Below are 18,615 nucleotides of genomic sequence, written 5' to 3' on the forward strand. Positions count from 1 at the left end.
GTTCTGTACTTGTAATATTTCTATTGCACTATAATATTGTATTGGAGAATTACTTGTGTTCTCTTCTGTGTATTGTATTGTATTTACCCCCATTTTTAGACACCCACTGCACGCCCAACCTACCTGGAAAGGGGTCTGTCTTTGAATTGCCTTTCCCAAGGTTTCTTCCATTTTTTCCCTACGACGGTTTTTCTGGGAGTTGTTTCTTGTCTTCTTAAAGAGTCAGGGCTGGGGCTATGTCAAAAGAAAGGGCCTGTTAAAGCCAATTGCGGCACTTCTTGTGTGATTTTGGGCTATACAAAAATAAATTGTATTATACTTAAAATGATAGTGTAGTGTATGACCTTCCATTGTCTGGAGTCCTGGAGTTGCTGATTGTTAAAAAGCAGAACCAGAAAATATAAAGACAGAAAAAATCTTTTTGTAGCGAAAATCAAAATATTCAATCCCAAATCAGAAAAATGTTTTTAGATTGTATTATTTGCCCTTTGTGTGATTGTGCCATGTATCTTGTATTCCTGAATGGTTTACGCTATGTTTTATTTATTTTTTTTTTAATTCTATGACTTTTAAAAATATGTATACAGTATCTGCCTATTAGTATTGTGATTTTCTGCGAAAACAATGGTTGAGAAAAATTGGGAAAAATTGGTTTGGGAGTGAAGCCACACTGTCGTCATCTTTAGCATGTCTGTAATATTAGGCCATCTGATGAAGTCCACCATGGATGATTAAGAACATAACAACAACAACAACATTTATTTATATAGCACATTTTCATACAAAAAAATGTAGCTCAAAGTGCTTTACAAAATGAAGAATAGAACAATAGAAGACACAATAAAAAAATAAAAATAAGTCAACATTAATTAACATAGAATAAGGTCCGATGGCCAGGGTGGACAGAAAAAACAAACAAAAAAAAAAACTCCAGAGGCTGGAGAAAAAAAATAAAATCTGTAGGGATTCCAGACCAAGAGACCGCCCAGTCCCTTCTGGGCAATCTACCTAACATAAATCAAACAGTCCTCCTTGGATTTAGGGTTCTCATGGAATGACTCGATGATGATGGTCACGTAGACTTCTGGCTTTCAGTCAAGAACAATATATAATAATAATATATAATATAATATAATATAATAATAATATATAATAATATAATAAGAACAATTATGATGAGAACTATTTTATGTTCTGCCCAACATCATCCCCTGTTTGTCTCACTTTTGCAAATTATTATCAAGTTGAGCTCATGCTACTTGGTGTCTTATTTCATCCAGGTTTGTTTACTCATTTGCAATGTACATGACAGAAACCTATTTAAAGAACTAAAAGTTGACACTTTGCGTCTGGTCATGCGTGCTTAGAGATCAAGGCCGTTTTACATGATTTGATATTTTATTGCATTGACAAAGAGTGAGATAAATTTCTGTGTCTATTAAGTACAATCTCTGTTCATTTGTTCTTCATGCAGAGCTTTGTTTTTCAGACCACAGACTTGAAATTTTTTACATCACAAGCAAGATTTTGTCGAATACCTTACGCTACCACCTCATCCCCCAGACAGAGCTCAGGGTAAGAATGAATAGAATGAAACACTACGATGTGATCTGTTAATGGAGAAAATGCACAATGCAGGGTGTGATGGTGGCCTAGTGATTAATATGCTTGCCTTTCAAACCATGAATCTAGGATTGATACCAACATCACATTACATTTAACGTTTTCTTTAGTCAAGCATTTACCTCACTAGTTTTGTCATGACCATATACCACCTCAAGTGGAGCTATGTTGTCTACAGATGCAATGCAGTGGGGTTGCAATAATAATCTTTACAATCTTCAGTCATTATTATGCCACCAGCATAACCTCCCCAGCACTGTTTTTTTTTGTCAGATTTGAAGCTTGTAACCACTCAATCCTCAAACCTCAGACACAACCATACAAGCAACTAGCAATCTTTTTTCATAAACAGTACCTTTCACTGGTTCTTTTTCTGTAACATCTCTGTCACAATTCTAAATGTTTTTATCCTTCTTCACTTTCTTCAAGGCTGATTTTGTCCTTCTCCTGACTCTTACTCCCCCAAATGATGTGAGGTGGTTCCATTTATGCAGGACCCAGATGTACTTCCAATGTCAGGATTCTGCATGGAGGAAACACTTACGGGTCAGGTGGAAGCCCCACAAAGTAGAAACAGCCATTCCTTGCAGCTCCCCTAGACCCAGCAGAGCTTCTCCACAGGAATACAGTTCCCATCTTGCCCTGCAGGTGTGTGTGTTGTGTGTGTGTGTGTATAGGTACACTGGCCCAGGATGCTTTTTGCCCCCAAACGCATCTGGGGAGTGTAAAACCTGTGATGACTGTATCCCCATGTCCTACCACAATGGCCTTCCTGCTAGGCAAAAGTCCTCTGTCCAATCAGATGCCAATCCATCCGTTTGTCCTTTCATGTTAATAATAATAATAATAATAATTATTATTATTATTATTATTATCCTTTCATGTTGGCATCACATACATGCCTCCTGGCTGAGACAACAACAACATTTATTTATATACCACATTTTCATACAAAAAGTAGCTCAAAGTGCTTAACATAATGAAGAATAGAAAAATAAAAGACACAGTAAGAAAATAAAATTAGTCAACATTAATTAACATAGAATAAGAGTAAAGTCCAATGGCCAGGGTGGACAGAAAAAACAAAAAAAAAAAACTTCAGACGGCTGGAGAAAAAAATAAAATCTGTAGGGATTCCAGACCATTAGACTGCCCAGTCCCCTCTGGGCATTCTACCTAACATAAATGAAACAGTCCTCTTTGGATTTTGGGTTCTCACGGAAGGACTTGATGGTGATGGTCACGTAGACTTCTGGTTTTTAATCCATCCATCATTGTTGGAGCATCATGATGCTTTGAGTAGGTGGTGGTGGCGCAGGCCATGTTAAAGTAAGAGACGGAACATCTTGCCTGTGACCACCTATTCCATCCCACCTATTGGTCACAAGATGTGCCCTGCTAACCACAGCTGGGTCAAGTCTCATAATGCATTAGGATCACCGATCATATTTAGTCAAAACTCAATTATTTTTCTCAGTTAAGTAGATAGATAGATAGATACTTTATTAATCCCCAAGGGGAAGTTCACATACTCTGGCAGCAGCATATTGATAAAAACAATGTTAATTAAAGAGTGATAAAAATGCAGTGCAAGTTAAAAAATGCAAGGTGGAGAGTGTGAGGCAGGTATAACAGTCTATAATCTTGTATAATGTTAGCGTTTACCCCCCTGGGTGGAATTGAAGAGTTGCATAGTGTGAGGGAGGAACGATCTCCTCAGTCTGTAAGTGGAGCAGGACAATGACAGCAGTCTGTTGCTGAAGCTGCTCCTCTGTCTGGAGATGATACTGTTCAGTGGATGCAGCAGATTCTCCATGATTGACAGGAGCCTGCTCATCGCCCGTCACTCTGCCACGGATGTCAAACTGTCCAGCTCCATGCCTACAATAAAGCCTGCCTTCCTCACCAGTTTGTCCAGGTGTGAGGCGTCCCTTTTCTTTATGCTGCCTCCCCAGCACACAACCGCATAGAAGAAGGTACTCGTCACAACCGTCTGATAGAACATCTGCAGTATCTTATTGCAGATGTTGAAGGACGACAGCCTTCTAAGGAAGTATAGTCGGCTCTGTCCTCTCTTGCACAGAGCATCGGTATTGGCAATCCAGTCCAATTTATCATCCAGCTGCACTCCCAGGTATTTATTGGTCTGCACCCTCTGCACACAGTCACCTCTGATGATCACGGAGTCCATGAGGGGCCTGGGCCTCCTAAAATCCACCACCAGCTCCTTGGTTTTGCTGGTGTTCAGTTGTAGGTGGTTTGAGTCACACCATTTAACAAAGTCCTTGATTAGGTTCCTATAGTATGCAGCAGACATAAAATAATAGCCAGGTAAAAACCAAGAAACATAATATATTTAAGTTAATAGTGATGTCTTGATGTCTGTTTACATTTGTGTATGTTTGTTCCTGCATTACTTTAGAGGCTGCATGGCATCCTGATGCACTGGTGAGGAGAGCTCGGTGACTTTGATATAATCAAGTTTTTGTTCTTGTGCGTTTAGTCGTTCCATTGCAATGTAAAGGACATCTTTAATGCCGACCGGCTAAGGGTGAATGGCCACTACTGAATCCCAAATTAATAAACTGGATGACATGTTGTGTAGTTGAATCACTGATATGACTGATATGTAAGCAGGACAAAACAACCTTTCCCTCTATTGAGCCCCTATTCATAATGAAACTTTTAAACTTCATAACTTCTCTGTGATAAACTGGGCTAACCATAACATACATGCAAACTGTTATGAACATCCACTCAACTGTTTAGGCGCTATACATGATTTTTGTAGAATTGTAGAATAAAGAAGAGGGATCCCTCACGTCTGGACAAACTGGTGAGGATGGCAGGCTCTATTGTAAACACGGAGCTGTTTGACATCCGTGGCAAAGTGATGGGCACTGAGCAGGCTCCTGTCAATAATTGAAAACCCACTGCATCCGCTGAACAGGATCATCTCCAGACAGAGGAGCAGCTTCAGCAACAGACTGCTTTCACCGTCCTGCTCCACTGACAGACTGAGGAGATCGTTCCTCCCCCACACTATGCGACTCTTGAATTCCACCCGGGGGGTAAACGTTAATATTATACAAAATTATTGTCTGTCTGTTATACCTTCATTGTTATCACTCTTTAATTTAATATTGTTCTTTATCAGTATGCTGCTGCTGGAGTATGTGAATTTCTCTTTGGGATTAATAAAGTATCTATCTATCTATCTATCTATCTATCTATCTATCTATCTATCTATCTATCTATCTATCTAATGGAAGTACAAAGTAAAATTAGACATAACCCTTTTTTGAGTGATGTGTGATTTTTATGTTGGTCACCCATCACACCACATCCTACCCCTGCCACTGTTTCCATTAAATCAGTACAGTGGACTACAGCCTTCACTGTATTATATAACAAATTCATTACCATCAGATGAATGTTTTAAGGGGGGATAACGTGGTTTTGGCTTTGCACCTCTTCCTATTCCAATCCCATTTCTCTGTTTCAAAGTCTCAAATTTAAGTTGTATCAACAATCATAAGCATATAAAATTTCAAGAACTACTTAGCTGTTGTGAATTGTTTTTTTTTTGCTCTACATTACAATCCCCCCACATTTTTGAAACACCCTCTGTGTTGGACTAACAGCAACCTACATACAAAATATTGTGTAAATCGGTTCAGCTGTTTATGTGTTTTTGGTGAACAGACAGACAAGATGGGATCTGAGGTTTAAAATGAGGGCCCAAGTGTGCAAATCAGATAAATAACATCAAAAACAGACAGGAAGGTATTATAATTTATATTTATATAGATGTACATACATACTGTAAACAGTATATACAGTACATGTTATGTATTGTGTATATGTATACATTGTGACAGATAGGGGGCGCTATCGCTTCCTTGAACCCTTGTCCAAGATGCCAGACACGTGGTAAAAGTCCAATAATACGACTTTTTATTATTACACAGTGCACAAAGCACCCTACTCTCCAACATACTCATACAACAAACCAATTATCACTACAATAAATTCTCCACCACTCCCAGATGCGTTGCCACCCTTTCACCCAGCTCAGCTCGCCGTCTGGGAGCTCCCATAGTCCTTTTATAATCCCTGACCCGGAAGTGTTCCAATCCCCAGTCCATGTGATCTCCTATCACTTCTGGGTCAGATAAAAAGTCCTTTTCTTCACCCCGGAAGCACGTCCTTCCCCTTGTCCATGTGACTCGGACGTACTTCCAGGGTGTAAGGCAAATAATCATTGTTCCTCCCTGCAGGATCTCCTAGCGGCCCCCATGGTATCCAGCAGGGCTGTGCATAAAGACTCCAATGTCCATGATGCCCTGCTGGTCTTCGGGGCACCTCCATACTGCAGGGAGGTCTCCACCTGGCGTCATGGGGGTATTGGCCGGGATGAGCGGCCAGCCATACATCACAACATATATAATGTACAGTATATATACACACATGCACATATATAATTTATATGTACAGTATGTATATAGCATATAAATATATCCAGCAAAAATAACTGGGAATTTTGGCTTATTTGGTGTTGTTTACTAAGAAAAGCAACATTTTTTGGCCATGAAGCACATTACGTGATGCATTGCTATCAGCACATTCGAAGTTCTTAAATATCGGTATCATTTATGCTGAACAGTATTATTTATACAGAATTTCAGGCTTATTTGTGGGAATCGCAGAAGGTTATTTTAAAAGATTGTATCTTTGTACCTGTACTGCAGCTTAATCCCACCAATCCAAACTTTCTGCTAGTTCTTTTTCAATGGAGATCACAGCCAATTCACTCACTCTCTCTCATGGTCTAGTTGTTGTTAAAAAATAAATAAATGAAAACAGGTGTTTCCTTTTTGTTGAAGACTCATGAAAATGAAAGTGGTCTAGTGCAAATGAACCATTTAAACATCGCAGTTCCTCCTGTCTAGTACAACAAATGTGAGAGTGTGACAGATAGGCCAATGAATCTGACAAGTGTTTACATACCTGGCTAGGCAAAAGTAAAATAAAATTAAAATCTCAAATTGTATCTTTTGATTTATTGATCACAATAATGACATATATTAGTGTGTACCTTTTAAAATAGTGGATTTTCATACAACCACAGACATGTATGAATAAGCAGCTGTGAATAGATAGATAACTTCATTCCTGTTTATAATCAGGCTAGCAAACATGTAGCCTGTTGACAACAAATAACAGAACAACAAAAATATCAGTTAACAGCATCTGTCTTAAAACAGATTAGAATTTGAATTTCTGACAAAATGAACCCACTTCATCTATGTTTTTCAAGATCTCAAACTGCTTGTCCAGCCAGCATGGCACACAAGACTGGCATGCTGCTTTAAACTCATACAGCTGGAGGCCAAAGACCTGAACGGAGGTCTAGCTGCATAAATACTGGAAACAGACATACAAGGGGACAGCCATGCGAACAAGAACACCTACAAGATGAATTACTGGTGATGGAGGCTTTAAAATACTCTTTTACCCAGGGTTGTAGTAAGGGAACAGCTACAGTGTATTGCTTGGGCAATCGCTAAAGGTTAAATTCAAACTTGAATTTTAATGATGTTCAGAAAAAAAGGGGTAAGGGTGCAAGGCCCTCAAGAATCATCTCTAACCCCTAAACAGAGCTCAGGACAACTGAACCAAGTGACCACCAAAAGGGACAGCCCTGGACAAGAGGCTGAGTTTGTGAAACCAGTGATCACTTGTGCACATGTATTAGAGAAAAAGAAAAAAATCCTTGAGTGACATAACAGGGATGATGCAGACAACTGCCCTGTCCTCCAAATAATATAAGTGAGATTGACATGCTCCTGGATCTGCAGGTTTCAGTCTGTTACATCAAAATTAGAATATGTCAGCACCTGTGAAGAATTATATTGTATTTAAATATTTAAAAAACAGCAGCAAATTCAGGATCAGTGGTAAAACATCCATTATCAATATTTGGGAACCTGGCGAACTACAGTCAAACAGACTTAGAAGGTTCAATTTACAAACATGATTCGAATATTGGATTTTTCGAGTAGAAACAAGGGCCATCAGCGATCGTAGGCAGACAAAATGGAAAAATAAGAAAATGTAGTATGGAAAACACAGCAACGAGCACAGTAGCAATCAATAGCTTATTTTGCGTGATGAACAGCGACCTGTGATTACTGTATAACAAAAAATGGTGAAGATAAACAGGCACTTGTTTCCCGTCTCCATTAACAAAAAGAGAGAATTCAGAGAATGGGTTGATTGATACGTCGAGAAGAATAAAGATCAGACGACTACGAATAAAAATAACATAAGGAAATAAAGTAACTACATTCGGCGAGTACACACACACACACACACACACACACACTCATGCTTGCACTCTCTCTCTCTCTCTCTTTCTCTCTCCCATCCCTTATGAATATTCAGTTAATTCCTTTGAAAATAGCCAATCAAAATCTGTCCACATTTTGGGTCCGCCTTTATGAATAATAATTGGTCCATCCTCTAGGGGCGGAGATTCATAGCGTCAGGGTGAGTAAGCGGGTTTGGATCGGAGCAGCCGGAAGACCGGTGGCAACTTTGACAGGTGACCGGTCCTCAGAAAATGGTGGGCGATGAGCGGAGTTCTGGATTGGCAATGGCAGACGAGTTGGAGACGAGGTAAGTTTAATCGCTGCGTATAATGACAGCCGTCACACGAGATGTCATAATGTCGAGGAGTCTTGTACATTTGTAGTACAGTAGCGGCGTTTTTTCCAGTTAGTCTCAACTTCCCCAATTGTTAATGAACAGGTGACTCTTAACAGACGCGAGGAGTCGCCTGTGTGTCTACAGTACACATCTTAACAAGTGAGTGCGCCATGAATTTTGTTCCATGTCGTATTGAGTTGTTTTATGTAATACCAGTCTGTGGAGGAAACCCCCTCTGCCTGTATAGCGGTGGGTGTCAGCTCGACTAAACCGCAGAAGAGGAGCTCTGAGTGTCAAGGTGAACTGAAGTCTCTGTGACTCGTGCCTCGACATCTTACTGTTGTGCTCTGTGGTTCAGATCCTGGATGTATGTAGGTAGAGTGCCGCCAAGAATGAAGTGACAGACTTTCACAAATCTGCTGGCTTTTTATATGGTCACAGCTCTGACTTAAACAAACACCAGGGACTTAAAACAGTCCTAGAACTTGTGTACTTCAGTGTGTTTTTTAATCACAGTAAGATTAGTAAAAAAAATATCACATATACAGTACTTTATACACACACACAAATGCAATTTAGAATTGGGTTAACACTTCATATACTGATGACCCGACCAGATATGGATTCTGCCTTGCACCCAATGTTGCCTGCCTTGGGTTTGTGAAAATGAATGTATCTGATATATGACATGCTCTATTTAAAATGACTTACTTGAATGCTTAAATTCTGTCATTGCTAAATTAAAACTTAAACAACAAAACAGTTATTATGTACAGAAGTGCCACTGCACACAGCTTTACATAAAATGAGTTAAAATATTTAGTTTTTATCTAGCTGAACACATAGTTCTCAATTTGTGCCAAAGGTCTTATTCACTCAGATTTAAGCAGTGACAGACACAAGACAGGTGTATCATTATATAAACTGTGGCATTCTAAAAATAATAAGAAATCAGTCCAGCTTTATTTTCTGAACATATTAAAAACTGTTCCAGGAGAATTAAATACATAACTAGTGATAATTATTTACATACATAAATAGTGTTCATTTAAGACATAAACACATAAATAAACAGTGGGCCAATTACTTCTCTTGGGCAATAGCTGTGTGTTCTTGGCAGCCTGGTGAGCACTTTTCCCAATGGTATGGCACAGTCTTTGTTTATTTTCAGGTGAAACTACAAAGGCAGGGATCTCAGATCAGTATGTGTTTGGTGCAGACAAAATAAAATGCCACACTGTCCTGAGTACTACAATGGACATCTGCCTCTGGCAATTTGAGTCCATCAGTGTCAGTCCACCAACCCAGTCAGCACCGTCAGGACATGCCTGTTAATTTATTATTTGCTGTATGTGTTTCCTCTTTAAAGCTTAGAGTCACTCTAATGATCTGATCAGGTTTACCCTTTGTCCAGACTCACACTGTCATGTTTGAACTTCACGTTTGAACCCCAATGCTGGGTTATACTGGGGTTGACTGACCATTATCCAGTTCTTCAGTAGTTCAGTTTTGTCAGGTTGGTCAGTGTGGGAGGTGCACTCAGTGCCTTATATGGGAGGGACTGTAGGATGTGCAGCTGTAAATGTTCTCTAGTTACCAAAAAAAAAACAATTGTGTCTATTTGTGTCTATTGTTAGGATGACAAGTAAAAGGTTAGATACAAATGAGTTTATTCATCACCTGTTTCCTGCCTAGACATATCATCTGCCCTGTATTACCTTGGTGATGCTTTCCTTCATGCTGTATTAGGAATGATGTGGTGGTGTGTTCAAATTGCCATCAGACTATATCTGATGTCTAGACATAATCTGTTTTTCATGAAGAAGATTGTATAAGAGTATGATTGTACAGTGGGTAGCTGTGTATAGTCTGCATATTTTTTCTTTTTAATGTGAGGTCCCTATCACAGTGCTTTGACAAGAAGAGGTCAGGCCATCTACAGAGAGTAAGGTGCACTATTTCTGACAACTGCTGCCTTATCCAAGACCTTCACATAGTCAAGTTACTGCTGAAAGAGGGTCTTGACCAGTTATACATGGCCTACGTTATACTGTATATTACTCTTTACTAATTATGAGTGTTAGTAGCCTAGAGCAGTGTTTCCCAAACTCGGTCCTGAGGACCCACTGTGGCTGCAGGTTTTTGTTCTAACCAGCTTCTGTATTTAATTGAACTCCTGGGCTAATTAAGTGAACTGATATTTCCCAAGTTCTGTGTTTAGGGAACAATACAGAAATTAGAAAACTAAGTTTGCTAAAAAAAAAAAAATTTAAATGTACCAAGCAGTTATATAGGAATAATGTATTTTTTTCTTTTTAACAGTATTTTCATCTTGATTTTCAGTCTACTTTTCTAGGTCTTCTAATTGTTTAATTAATCTATTATTTACTAATTAGTGGGTCTGACTCTAAAGTAGTTGCAGCCTTTGATTATGAAGTGTTGTTTGCCTGGGTGTCTGTTCTGCTCATTTTAAATTGTCATTATTAAGATACAACAAAGGGGGAAAAACTGCACAAGGAAAGGGCAAAGCATAATGAAATCAACAAAAGAGAGTTAAGCATTTAAATCTATAGCAAAAGCAGAAATATTTCTAAATGTCTTATAAATATAAAAATCATGCTGCTGTGCTTTTCTGAATGTAGAATAAAAGACAAAAAAAATACTAGCTAATTAAATGAGCCCAGTGTTATCAGGTGTTGTCACTGATTAGGAATCTGGTTGGAACAAAAACCTGCAGCCACAGGGGGTCCCCAGGACCGAGTTTGGGAAACACTGGCCTAGAGTATATACCAGTCTGCCACATAATTAAAACCACGTGCCTAACATTTTGTAGGCCCCATCTCCTGACACCAAAATAGTTTTGACCCTTGGAGGCACGGACTCAAAGACCTCTGAAGTTGTCCTGTGGTATCTGGAACCAACATGTTACACAGCAGATCATTGAAGTCCTCAAAGTTGCAAGGTGAGGCCTCAATGGATCAGACTTATCTTTCCTGCACATCCCACAGATGCTCAGTTGGATTGAGATCTGAGGAGTTTGCAGGCCAAGTGAACACCATGAACTCTTTATGTCCCTCAAGCCATTTCTAAACAGTTTTTGCAGTGTGGTAAATGACACACATGCACCTGGCCACCCACACAGACTAACAGAAAATGTGATTCCTCAGAACAGACCACCTTCTTCCAGTGCTCTATTGTCCAGATATTACACTCACATGCCCATTGTAGGCACTTTAAGTTTTTCAGGAATTTGTGCTACAGTAGCTCTTCTGTGGGATCGGACCAGACAGGCTATCCTTTTCTACCCATGCACATCAGCTAGCCTGAGGAACCCACGATCATGTTGCCGGTTCACTTGTTGTGCTTCTTTCGACCACATTGAGTAGATATTAACTACTTCATACCAGTAACACCCCACAAGACCTGCCGTTATGGAGATGCTGTGAACCAGTTGTCTAGCTATTACAATTTGTCCCTTAAAATCATTTTGACCCTTATGATTGTGTAGTTTTCCTGTTTACAGTATATCACCTTCAAGAACTGAGTGTTCACTTGCTGCCTAATATATATCTTGACAGGTGACATTGTAACAAGATAATCAATATTTCCCTGGTTTTAATGTTATAGAGGACCTATATATATTAATAAAAGTGCACTCTGAAAGGTAAAATAGTTGGCTTCAGAGGTTAGTGCTGGTGTCACACAGTACTTGGTTCACATGCTGGTCTGGTTATTGTCTTGGTGAAATTTCTATGTTCTCTTTTTGCGTGTATGTGGTTTTCATTTTGTACTTCAGTTTTCCTCCTACTTCCCAGAAATGTGTGGATTTGTTTAAATGGTGACTCTAAATTGGCCTGATAAGAGTGAGGACAGGTTTGTGTTTGAGAATTTTCTGACATGGACTGCTTTGCAACTAGTGTTGCTAGGAAAGGCACCAGCTCTTTATAATGGGATAATAAGCAGATTGTGCAATGAAAGAATGGACGAAGCATGAATAAACAAATGATTTTAAGAGATACATCACCTCTTTTTTAAATAGGTTTATGTGTTTGACTCAAATACTTTACATTCCTTCAGCCTGTTCCCAAACCCAAGTATGCATTTCATAGAGCCATGGAACCAGATCTTGATTTCCAAAGCAAGCATTTTAATTGGATGTTTTATTCATTACGTAAAAAAACCAATGTGAACAACAACAATAATAATAGTTTATAATTCTTCTTGTTAGTAATTACATATATATTCTAATTAAAGCTAATGACAATGAGGCTCACTACAGTATGTTATGCAGAATGAAGCACAGCTGATTGGTTTATCAGAGAAATATAGACTTCCATTGAAAATGTATATTTTCCTGTAGATCGACAGGAGGTTGTGATATGCCCATAAAGTGCCATATTCAGATTTTTTTTTTTTTGTCCTGAATGAATAGGAACTGTTGGCCAGTGCTTTGTTACACACTGATCATCCCTTACAACAGAGGGCTGGTCATGAGAGAGATAATTGTAGTCAAATGACTTTAGCACTCAAGGAATTTAGCCTTAGGCAAGTGGAATTTGTGCTTGTCATTTACTATTGGACAGTTTTGGCGTTCACATGGGCATAAGACGTTTTCATGAGAACAGGCCATTCAGCCAAGCATGGCGTGCCAACTTCAATTCAAATTGGATTTGTAAAACAATACTGAGAGGAGAAATAAAGGCCATTCAGAAAGCTCTTTTAAAGTATAGTGAGAGAGAACAGGTTTCTTACATTCACAAATCTTTTATTCTGCATTTCAGCAAAATCTGCACTTGACCAATTTCCAGTTTTCCCCTGGTGTCCTCATTGTACAGTTCGTTAGAACTGAATAGCTGGTATCAGGTTTTCTTATTTCTTTTTTCTTTTGAATGTATTTATCATGTCTACTTACCCTGAAAAGATTAAACTCATCATCTCCTTGCAGGCTTATTGCCAGTGCTCTGGGGTCATTGATATGGAGAGCAAAACTGCATACAGCTTTCCAAATGTGATCTCACAAATGCTTAATACAGCTGAAGTATAACTTCTTGTGTCTTGGGCATTGCATAGTCCAATATCTTATTAGCTTTTTAAATTGCTCTCTTTGTACAGAGATACTTTAAGTCCTTTCAAGTATTGTAGATTTTCTAGGTTTAAGGTAGTTTTTACATTGTTAATAGTGCATAGACATAACACGTAAATGTGAGTGTGGATGTCAGGGTCTAGTGATGGACTGGTGCCACCCATGCATGTTGTCTGCCTTGTGCCCAGTGCTATCAGGTTAAAGCCTGGCCCCTGCCACCCTAAATTTGATTAAGATTGTTTTAGAATGTTATGTTAGGTAATATCGCTTAGCTATATTAGACAGTGACCAATTCCAGATGTAACTCCTATGGCAGTCGTTGAGAAGGTCTTCTCAACACATCCACTGTGATTCGACAGATATCTGGCACAATTAGGACTGGCCATTGTGTTGTCCTAAGTTGCAGTCTGAAAGGATTGTGTTGTAGCAGGCAGTCTTGACTTTTTACTTCAATTTATTTTTGTGTAGAGCTCTTTGTTGAGTGCAGGCACTTTGTGCTTTGCAAGTTCTTAGGTAAAATGCAATTACAAATTTTACAAATTAATAATTACTTAATGATTACATGAAGACACGGTGTTATTTAAACAGGCAGGCAAACAAAGTAGTTTGAAATGGTTAAACATAAATGGAGCACAGCAATATTTGTCCATTAGTTTATTGTTGAACTATGGTCAGTTGATAACGGAGGAGAGGAAAACAAAAACTCCAATCAGCAGCATCCTTGGAGAAAATAAACCTCTGCAGGGTCCATGGCTAATTGTAACCGAGAAATTCAGACACAGTCACAGACCTGGAGACCTCTGCCAACTGGCCCCACACCCCCTGCTGGGCATTCTGAAGTAGGGTCTGTGCTGGGTTGTCTAATCTGATGGCAGAACCTTTCCATGTGATGATTACAAGGGTCCCAGTATCTCAGTTGACATTTCTATGGGCAAGAGAACAGCTTGGCAGCAAAGCACTGGCACCAAGTGTCACAGCAGGATACTGAGAACAGAAACCGAATAGAGCAGTGTCAGTAACAGTTCATAATGGTGGTAATGCTTATTGTAATGCTTCATTATTAATGTTATTATAATATTTATCTGACCCATGTCTTTTAACACTTTCTGCCATTACATTTAGTATTATGCAAATTAAAGCTCATTTATGACTCATTTATGCAGCTGCGTTAGTTCGGTGCCACGGAGATGCTGGTGTGCCACCCTTCAGAATGGTGTCTCTGAGGCTAGAGATCTGTGCCAGCAATCCCATAAATGCCAGAAGTGACTTTACTCTGTTGGGCCCATGAGCAAGGCCCTTAACCTGCATTTGCTTCTTCGTGGGTATGACATTAACCTTCATCCAGCTCTGCAAGCAGGTCCTCCAACTTGCAGGGAAAATTTGGGGGTTGGTGACAGGATTGGCACTCCAGCCACTTAAAAAAAACACACACTGTTCCTGTGTGGTGCCATCCTCTGCACTCGGGTCCCAGTCCAGGTGGTTTGTCGTGTGGTGGGTGCGGCAACGTGCCATCAGCGCATGCTCCCAACCTCTCCTCTTTCTCTCATATCATTCACTATGGTATGGTATCTGACATCCATCCATCCATCCTCTTCTGCTTATCTGAGGTCGGGTCGCAGGGGCAGCAGCTTGAGCAGAGAGGCCCAGACTTCCCTCTCCCCGGCCACTTCTTCTAGCTCTTCTGGGAGAATCCCAAGGTGTTTCCAGGCCATTTGGGAGACATAGTCCCTACAGCGTGTTCTGGGTCTTCCCTGGGGCCTCTTCCCAGTTGGACGTGCTCGGAACACATCACCAGGGAGGCGTCCAGGAGGCATCCTGATCAGATGCCCGAGCCACCTCATCTGACTCCTCTCAATGCGGAGGAGCAGTGGCTCTACTCTGAGTCCTTTCCGGATAACTGAGCTTCTCACCCTATCTTTAAGGGAAAGCCCAGACACCCTGCGGAGGAAACTCATTTCAGTTGCTTGTATTTGCGATCTCGTTCTTTCAGTCACTACGGGTATCCGCCATGGTTCTAAATTAGTACCTTGTTTTTTCTTGTGTGACTAAAATAATTTTGACAAGTACACCAAAGCCTGATGGGAGTAGCTAATTCTAAATCATCAGTGGTGTCAATGCCAGCCATGTACAATACACATGTCCAGTGCTTTTACTAGGTCTCTCATTGCTTACTCTTTTTATGTTCAAAAAAACAAATTTAAATTAATTATATTATTTAGGTGGCATAGTGACTCGGCTGTAGGGTCATGGGTAAAGTTCCTGTCAATCTGGGGTGTATAGTTTCTTCCTGTGTCCTAATGGATTTACTTGGGTTCCTTTGATTGGCATGATTTTCTCCTTGTGCCCAGTTCTGCAATGTATACCAGGATAGGCCTTAGTTTCCTGCAAAATGGATGATGTGGACCATAGGAGTACTTTTTAAAAAGCATCTCCCACATGATGACTCCATAATTTGGTCTAGATTGCCACAAGAGTTTGTGTAAAGAAGTGTTTCCTTTTGAAATTCACATCCACTTAATTTTCACTGGTGTTGCTAGGTATGTGATTCTTTATTTAAATTGATCTTTTCACTTGATATCAATAATTTAATTAGTGTTAGATAGCTGAATGTGTTTTGTGATTTAAAGAGAAAGTTCATCTGCCTTGACATTGGAGTCATTTATCAATCAAGATACCCTACTCCATTTTTATATACTGTACTTGTGCAAACAGATACACTTTGAAAAGTTTATCTTCGCATCTTTTCCTCAAAGATGCAGATTCAACATTAAATTGCATATTACATATCACAAGATCATACTACCTCATTAGTGCAGCAGTTGCTGTGAAAAGTTTTCTCCTACATGAATTCAGTAGTTGTTTTTTTTTATTTTTTCTGTTTTTTACATTTTTAATTGTATAAACTTAGGGCTATTTCAGTATACCTCTTCTGGCAGTGACTGACCTATCAGGGCCATTTGTCATTTCCTCTCTTGATGACCAATCCCACATTGGCTGCACTATCCTGCCATCTGTAAGTATACAACTAGAAATTTGAAGAAGTTAGCTGGCAAAAGTAAGTTTTTGTATTTCTAATATTGAAAGTTACAAATACTGGAAATATTAAAGCTAGCTTAACTGGGCACAGAATATGAGCGGTATAATCATCAGTGCTGAAGACACCCAGCTTGAGGAAACAGAGCTCAAGTCCAGGTCTGTATGCAGTTCATGTATTGCTCCAAGTCTGCACTGATTTCTCGTCAGTTTTTTTCTCTCCTACACTCCAGAGACCACATGTTCAGTTAATTGGTGACAGTAAAATGGACATGTATGGGTGTTCAGTTGTATAAGACTGGCACTTTGGTCTGTGCCTTATGTCTAATGTAGCCAGGAGAAGCTCTGTCCCCTAAACTGGATTTAATTGATTTTAGATTGGATTGCTATGCAGTATTAATAATACAATAACTCAGTTTCATTTTAACCAAATTTTAGGATGACAGGATAGACATTTTTAAAGAAAAATAATATTATTAAAAATGTAACAAACATTCAATACAATTTATCTTTGTATAGTGCTCTTCATTAAGTGAACTTACACATACACATGTTGCTGAGTGACATGAAAGCTTCTAATTTTTTAAATGAGTCCTAATGTCCCAAATGGTAAACTTTTCAGTATGTACATATAGGCTAATGGATGAACCAACATGAACGTTTCTACATGTCTGCTGATCATACACAGCTCTATATAAAGATGTTTCTTGGTTGTACAGTATATCAGAAAAACACAAATCTGTGCCTTCCTGCAGCTAAAGTCACTTCAGTACACGTGTACTTTGTCAGCATGCCCGTGTCGATCAAACACAGGAAGCTCTGCAGTTTACTTGTGACTTTACACTGTAGGAAGATATGTAAATAAATCAAGGTAAATAACATTCGATCTGACTTTTATATAAATAACATATAAATGTTTTTATATAAAGACCATCACAAAACATAATCACAAACTGGACTGTGCACGATACGTTGGAGAGCTCTGTAAGCTGTGCTGCTTCGTTGAAAGACAGGTGTGGGGTAGACTGACTGGCAGGATGACGCCGGATCTCTTGCTGCATCCAAACTGTGCCATCTTTCGCCTTTACGCCTGGTTCAGCTGTATTGTTCTTATATGTGAGTGGATGTTTTTTGCAAGGAGGGCTTCTGACTGAGAGAATAAAAATAAATAAAAAAAAAAAATGCTAACCTTTACAAGTACCATACATTTACACCTGCTGTTACAGACTCAAATCAAATGTATGTTTTTGTTGTATAATAAGAACAATAAGAACAACTTAAAATGTTTATTTTGGGACGTGGGAAGGCTTGGACCCATGACCTCTTGAATATCACTCAGCAGTTCTTAATGCTGTACTACCAAAGAATCGTGACAACGAAGTACACTAACCCGATTTCTTTTTCTTTGGTTATAGTCTTGAATAAAAGCACACTTGTCCTGATATATTTGTACCTTTTGTGAAAGTGCTTATTTGATTTTTGGACTTCAGTCTTTCATACATTATACACTTTACTTCAACATTTTGTTGTTAGTACTAAATCATGAAAAAAGTCTGTCTTTTAGGTGTGTGTTCAACATTTCTTGCATTTCCTGTCATCCTACACTTACATAGATCTTTGTAGACACGGAACACACATGAAATGCATGTGTTCTAAATAACAATATATTATTTACCCTATACAGCTCTAGGTGCCTCACTCCCAGAGAAACAAGGCTTCAGCTGAGAATGCTTTTTGCCCTTCCTGCAGCGGTGGGGGGATGTGATAGTAGGCTGCTTGTGCTTATCAACACATTTACAAAACAAAAGATGCTGATGGAGAGGTGTGAACGAATTTAAGGTGGGCCAGGATTACAAGTTTTTTAATAGGCTTTGGTAATTCTAGTGTTAAATCAGCCAGATGACTGAGATCAGGGCTTCTCACTACACCAGAGATCTGTTCTTTAACTCTTAGTGTATGTTTTGCAAATGTGAACTTTAGATACATAAAGCATTAGAACAGCTTTGACTAGAATAGGCCATTCAACCCGACAAAGCTTACAAATCGTAACCCACCTAATTTCATCAAAATAAAGTTGAGTTTTAAATGTTCATAAAGACCTACACTCTGCCATGCTGCTTGGCAACTTATTCCATGTTTTGTTGTAGTTGGGTCCTATGGTGACC

The 18,615-nt window shown here is 39.2% G+C and overlaps 1 protein-coding gene across 3 annotated transcripts in view; it reads left to right on the top strand.

Annotated features, from left to right (window-relative positions):
- abhd4 (abhydrolase domain containing 4, N-acyl phospholipase B) overlaps positions 1-18,615 on the top strand; it is a 73,697-nt gene that overhangs the window by 416 nt on the left and 54,666 nt on the right. The window contains exon 2 of one of the 3 annotated variants that reach the window (XM_039746437.1): positions 8,153-8,304. The exons of the other annotated variants lie outside the window; for them this stretch is intronic. Within the exon in view, the coding sequence (XP_039602371.1) occupies positions 8,249-8,304 (56 nt within the window). The 5' untranslated portion in view covers positions 8,153-8,248. The remainder of the gene's footprint in view (positions 1-8,152; positions 8,305-18,615) is intronic. 3 annotated transcript variants of the gene reach the window in all.

Source organism: Polypterus senegalus, chromosome 1 (assembly GCF_016835505.1).
Source record: "Polypterus senegalus isolate Bchr_013 chromosome 1, ASM1683550v1, whole genome shotgun sequence".
NCBI lineage: Eukaryota > Metazoa > Chordata > Cladistia > Polypteriformes > Polypteridae > Polypterus > Polypterus senegalus.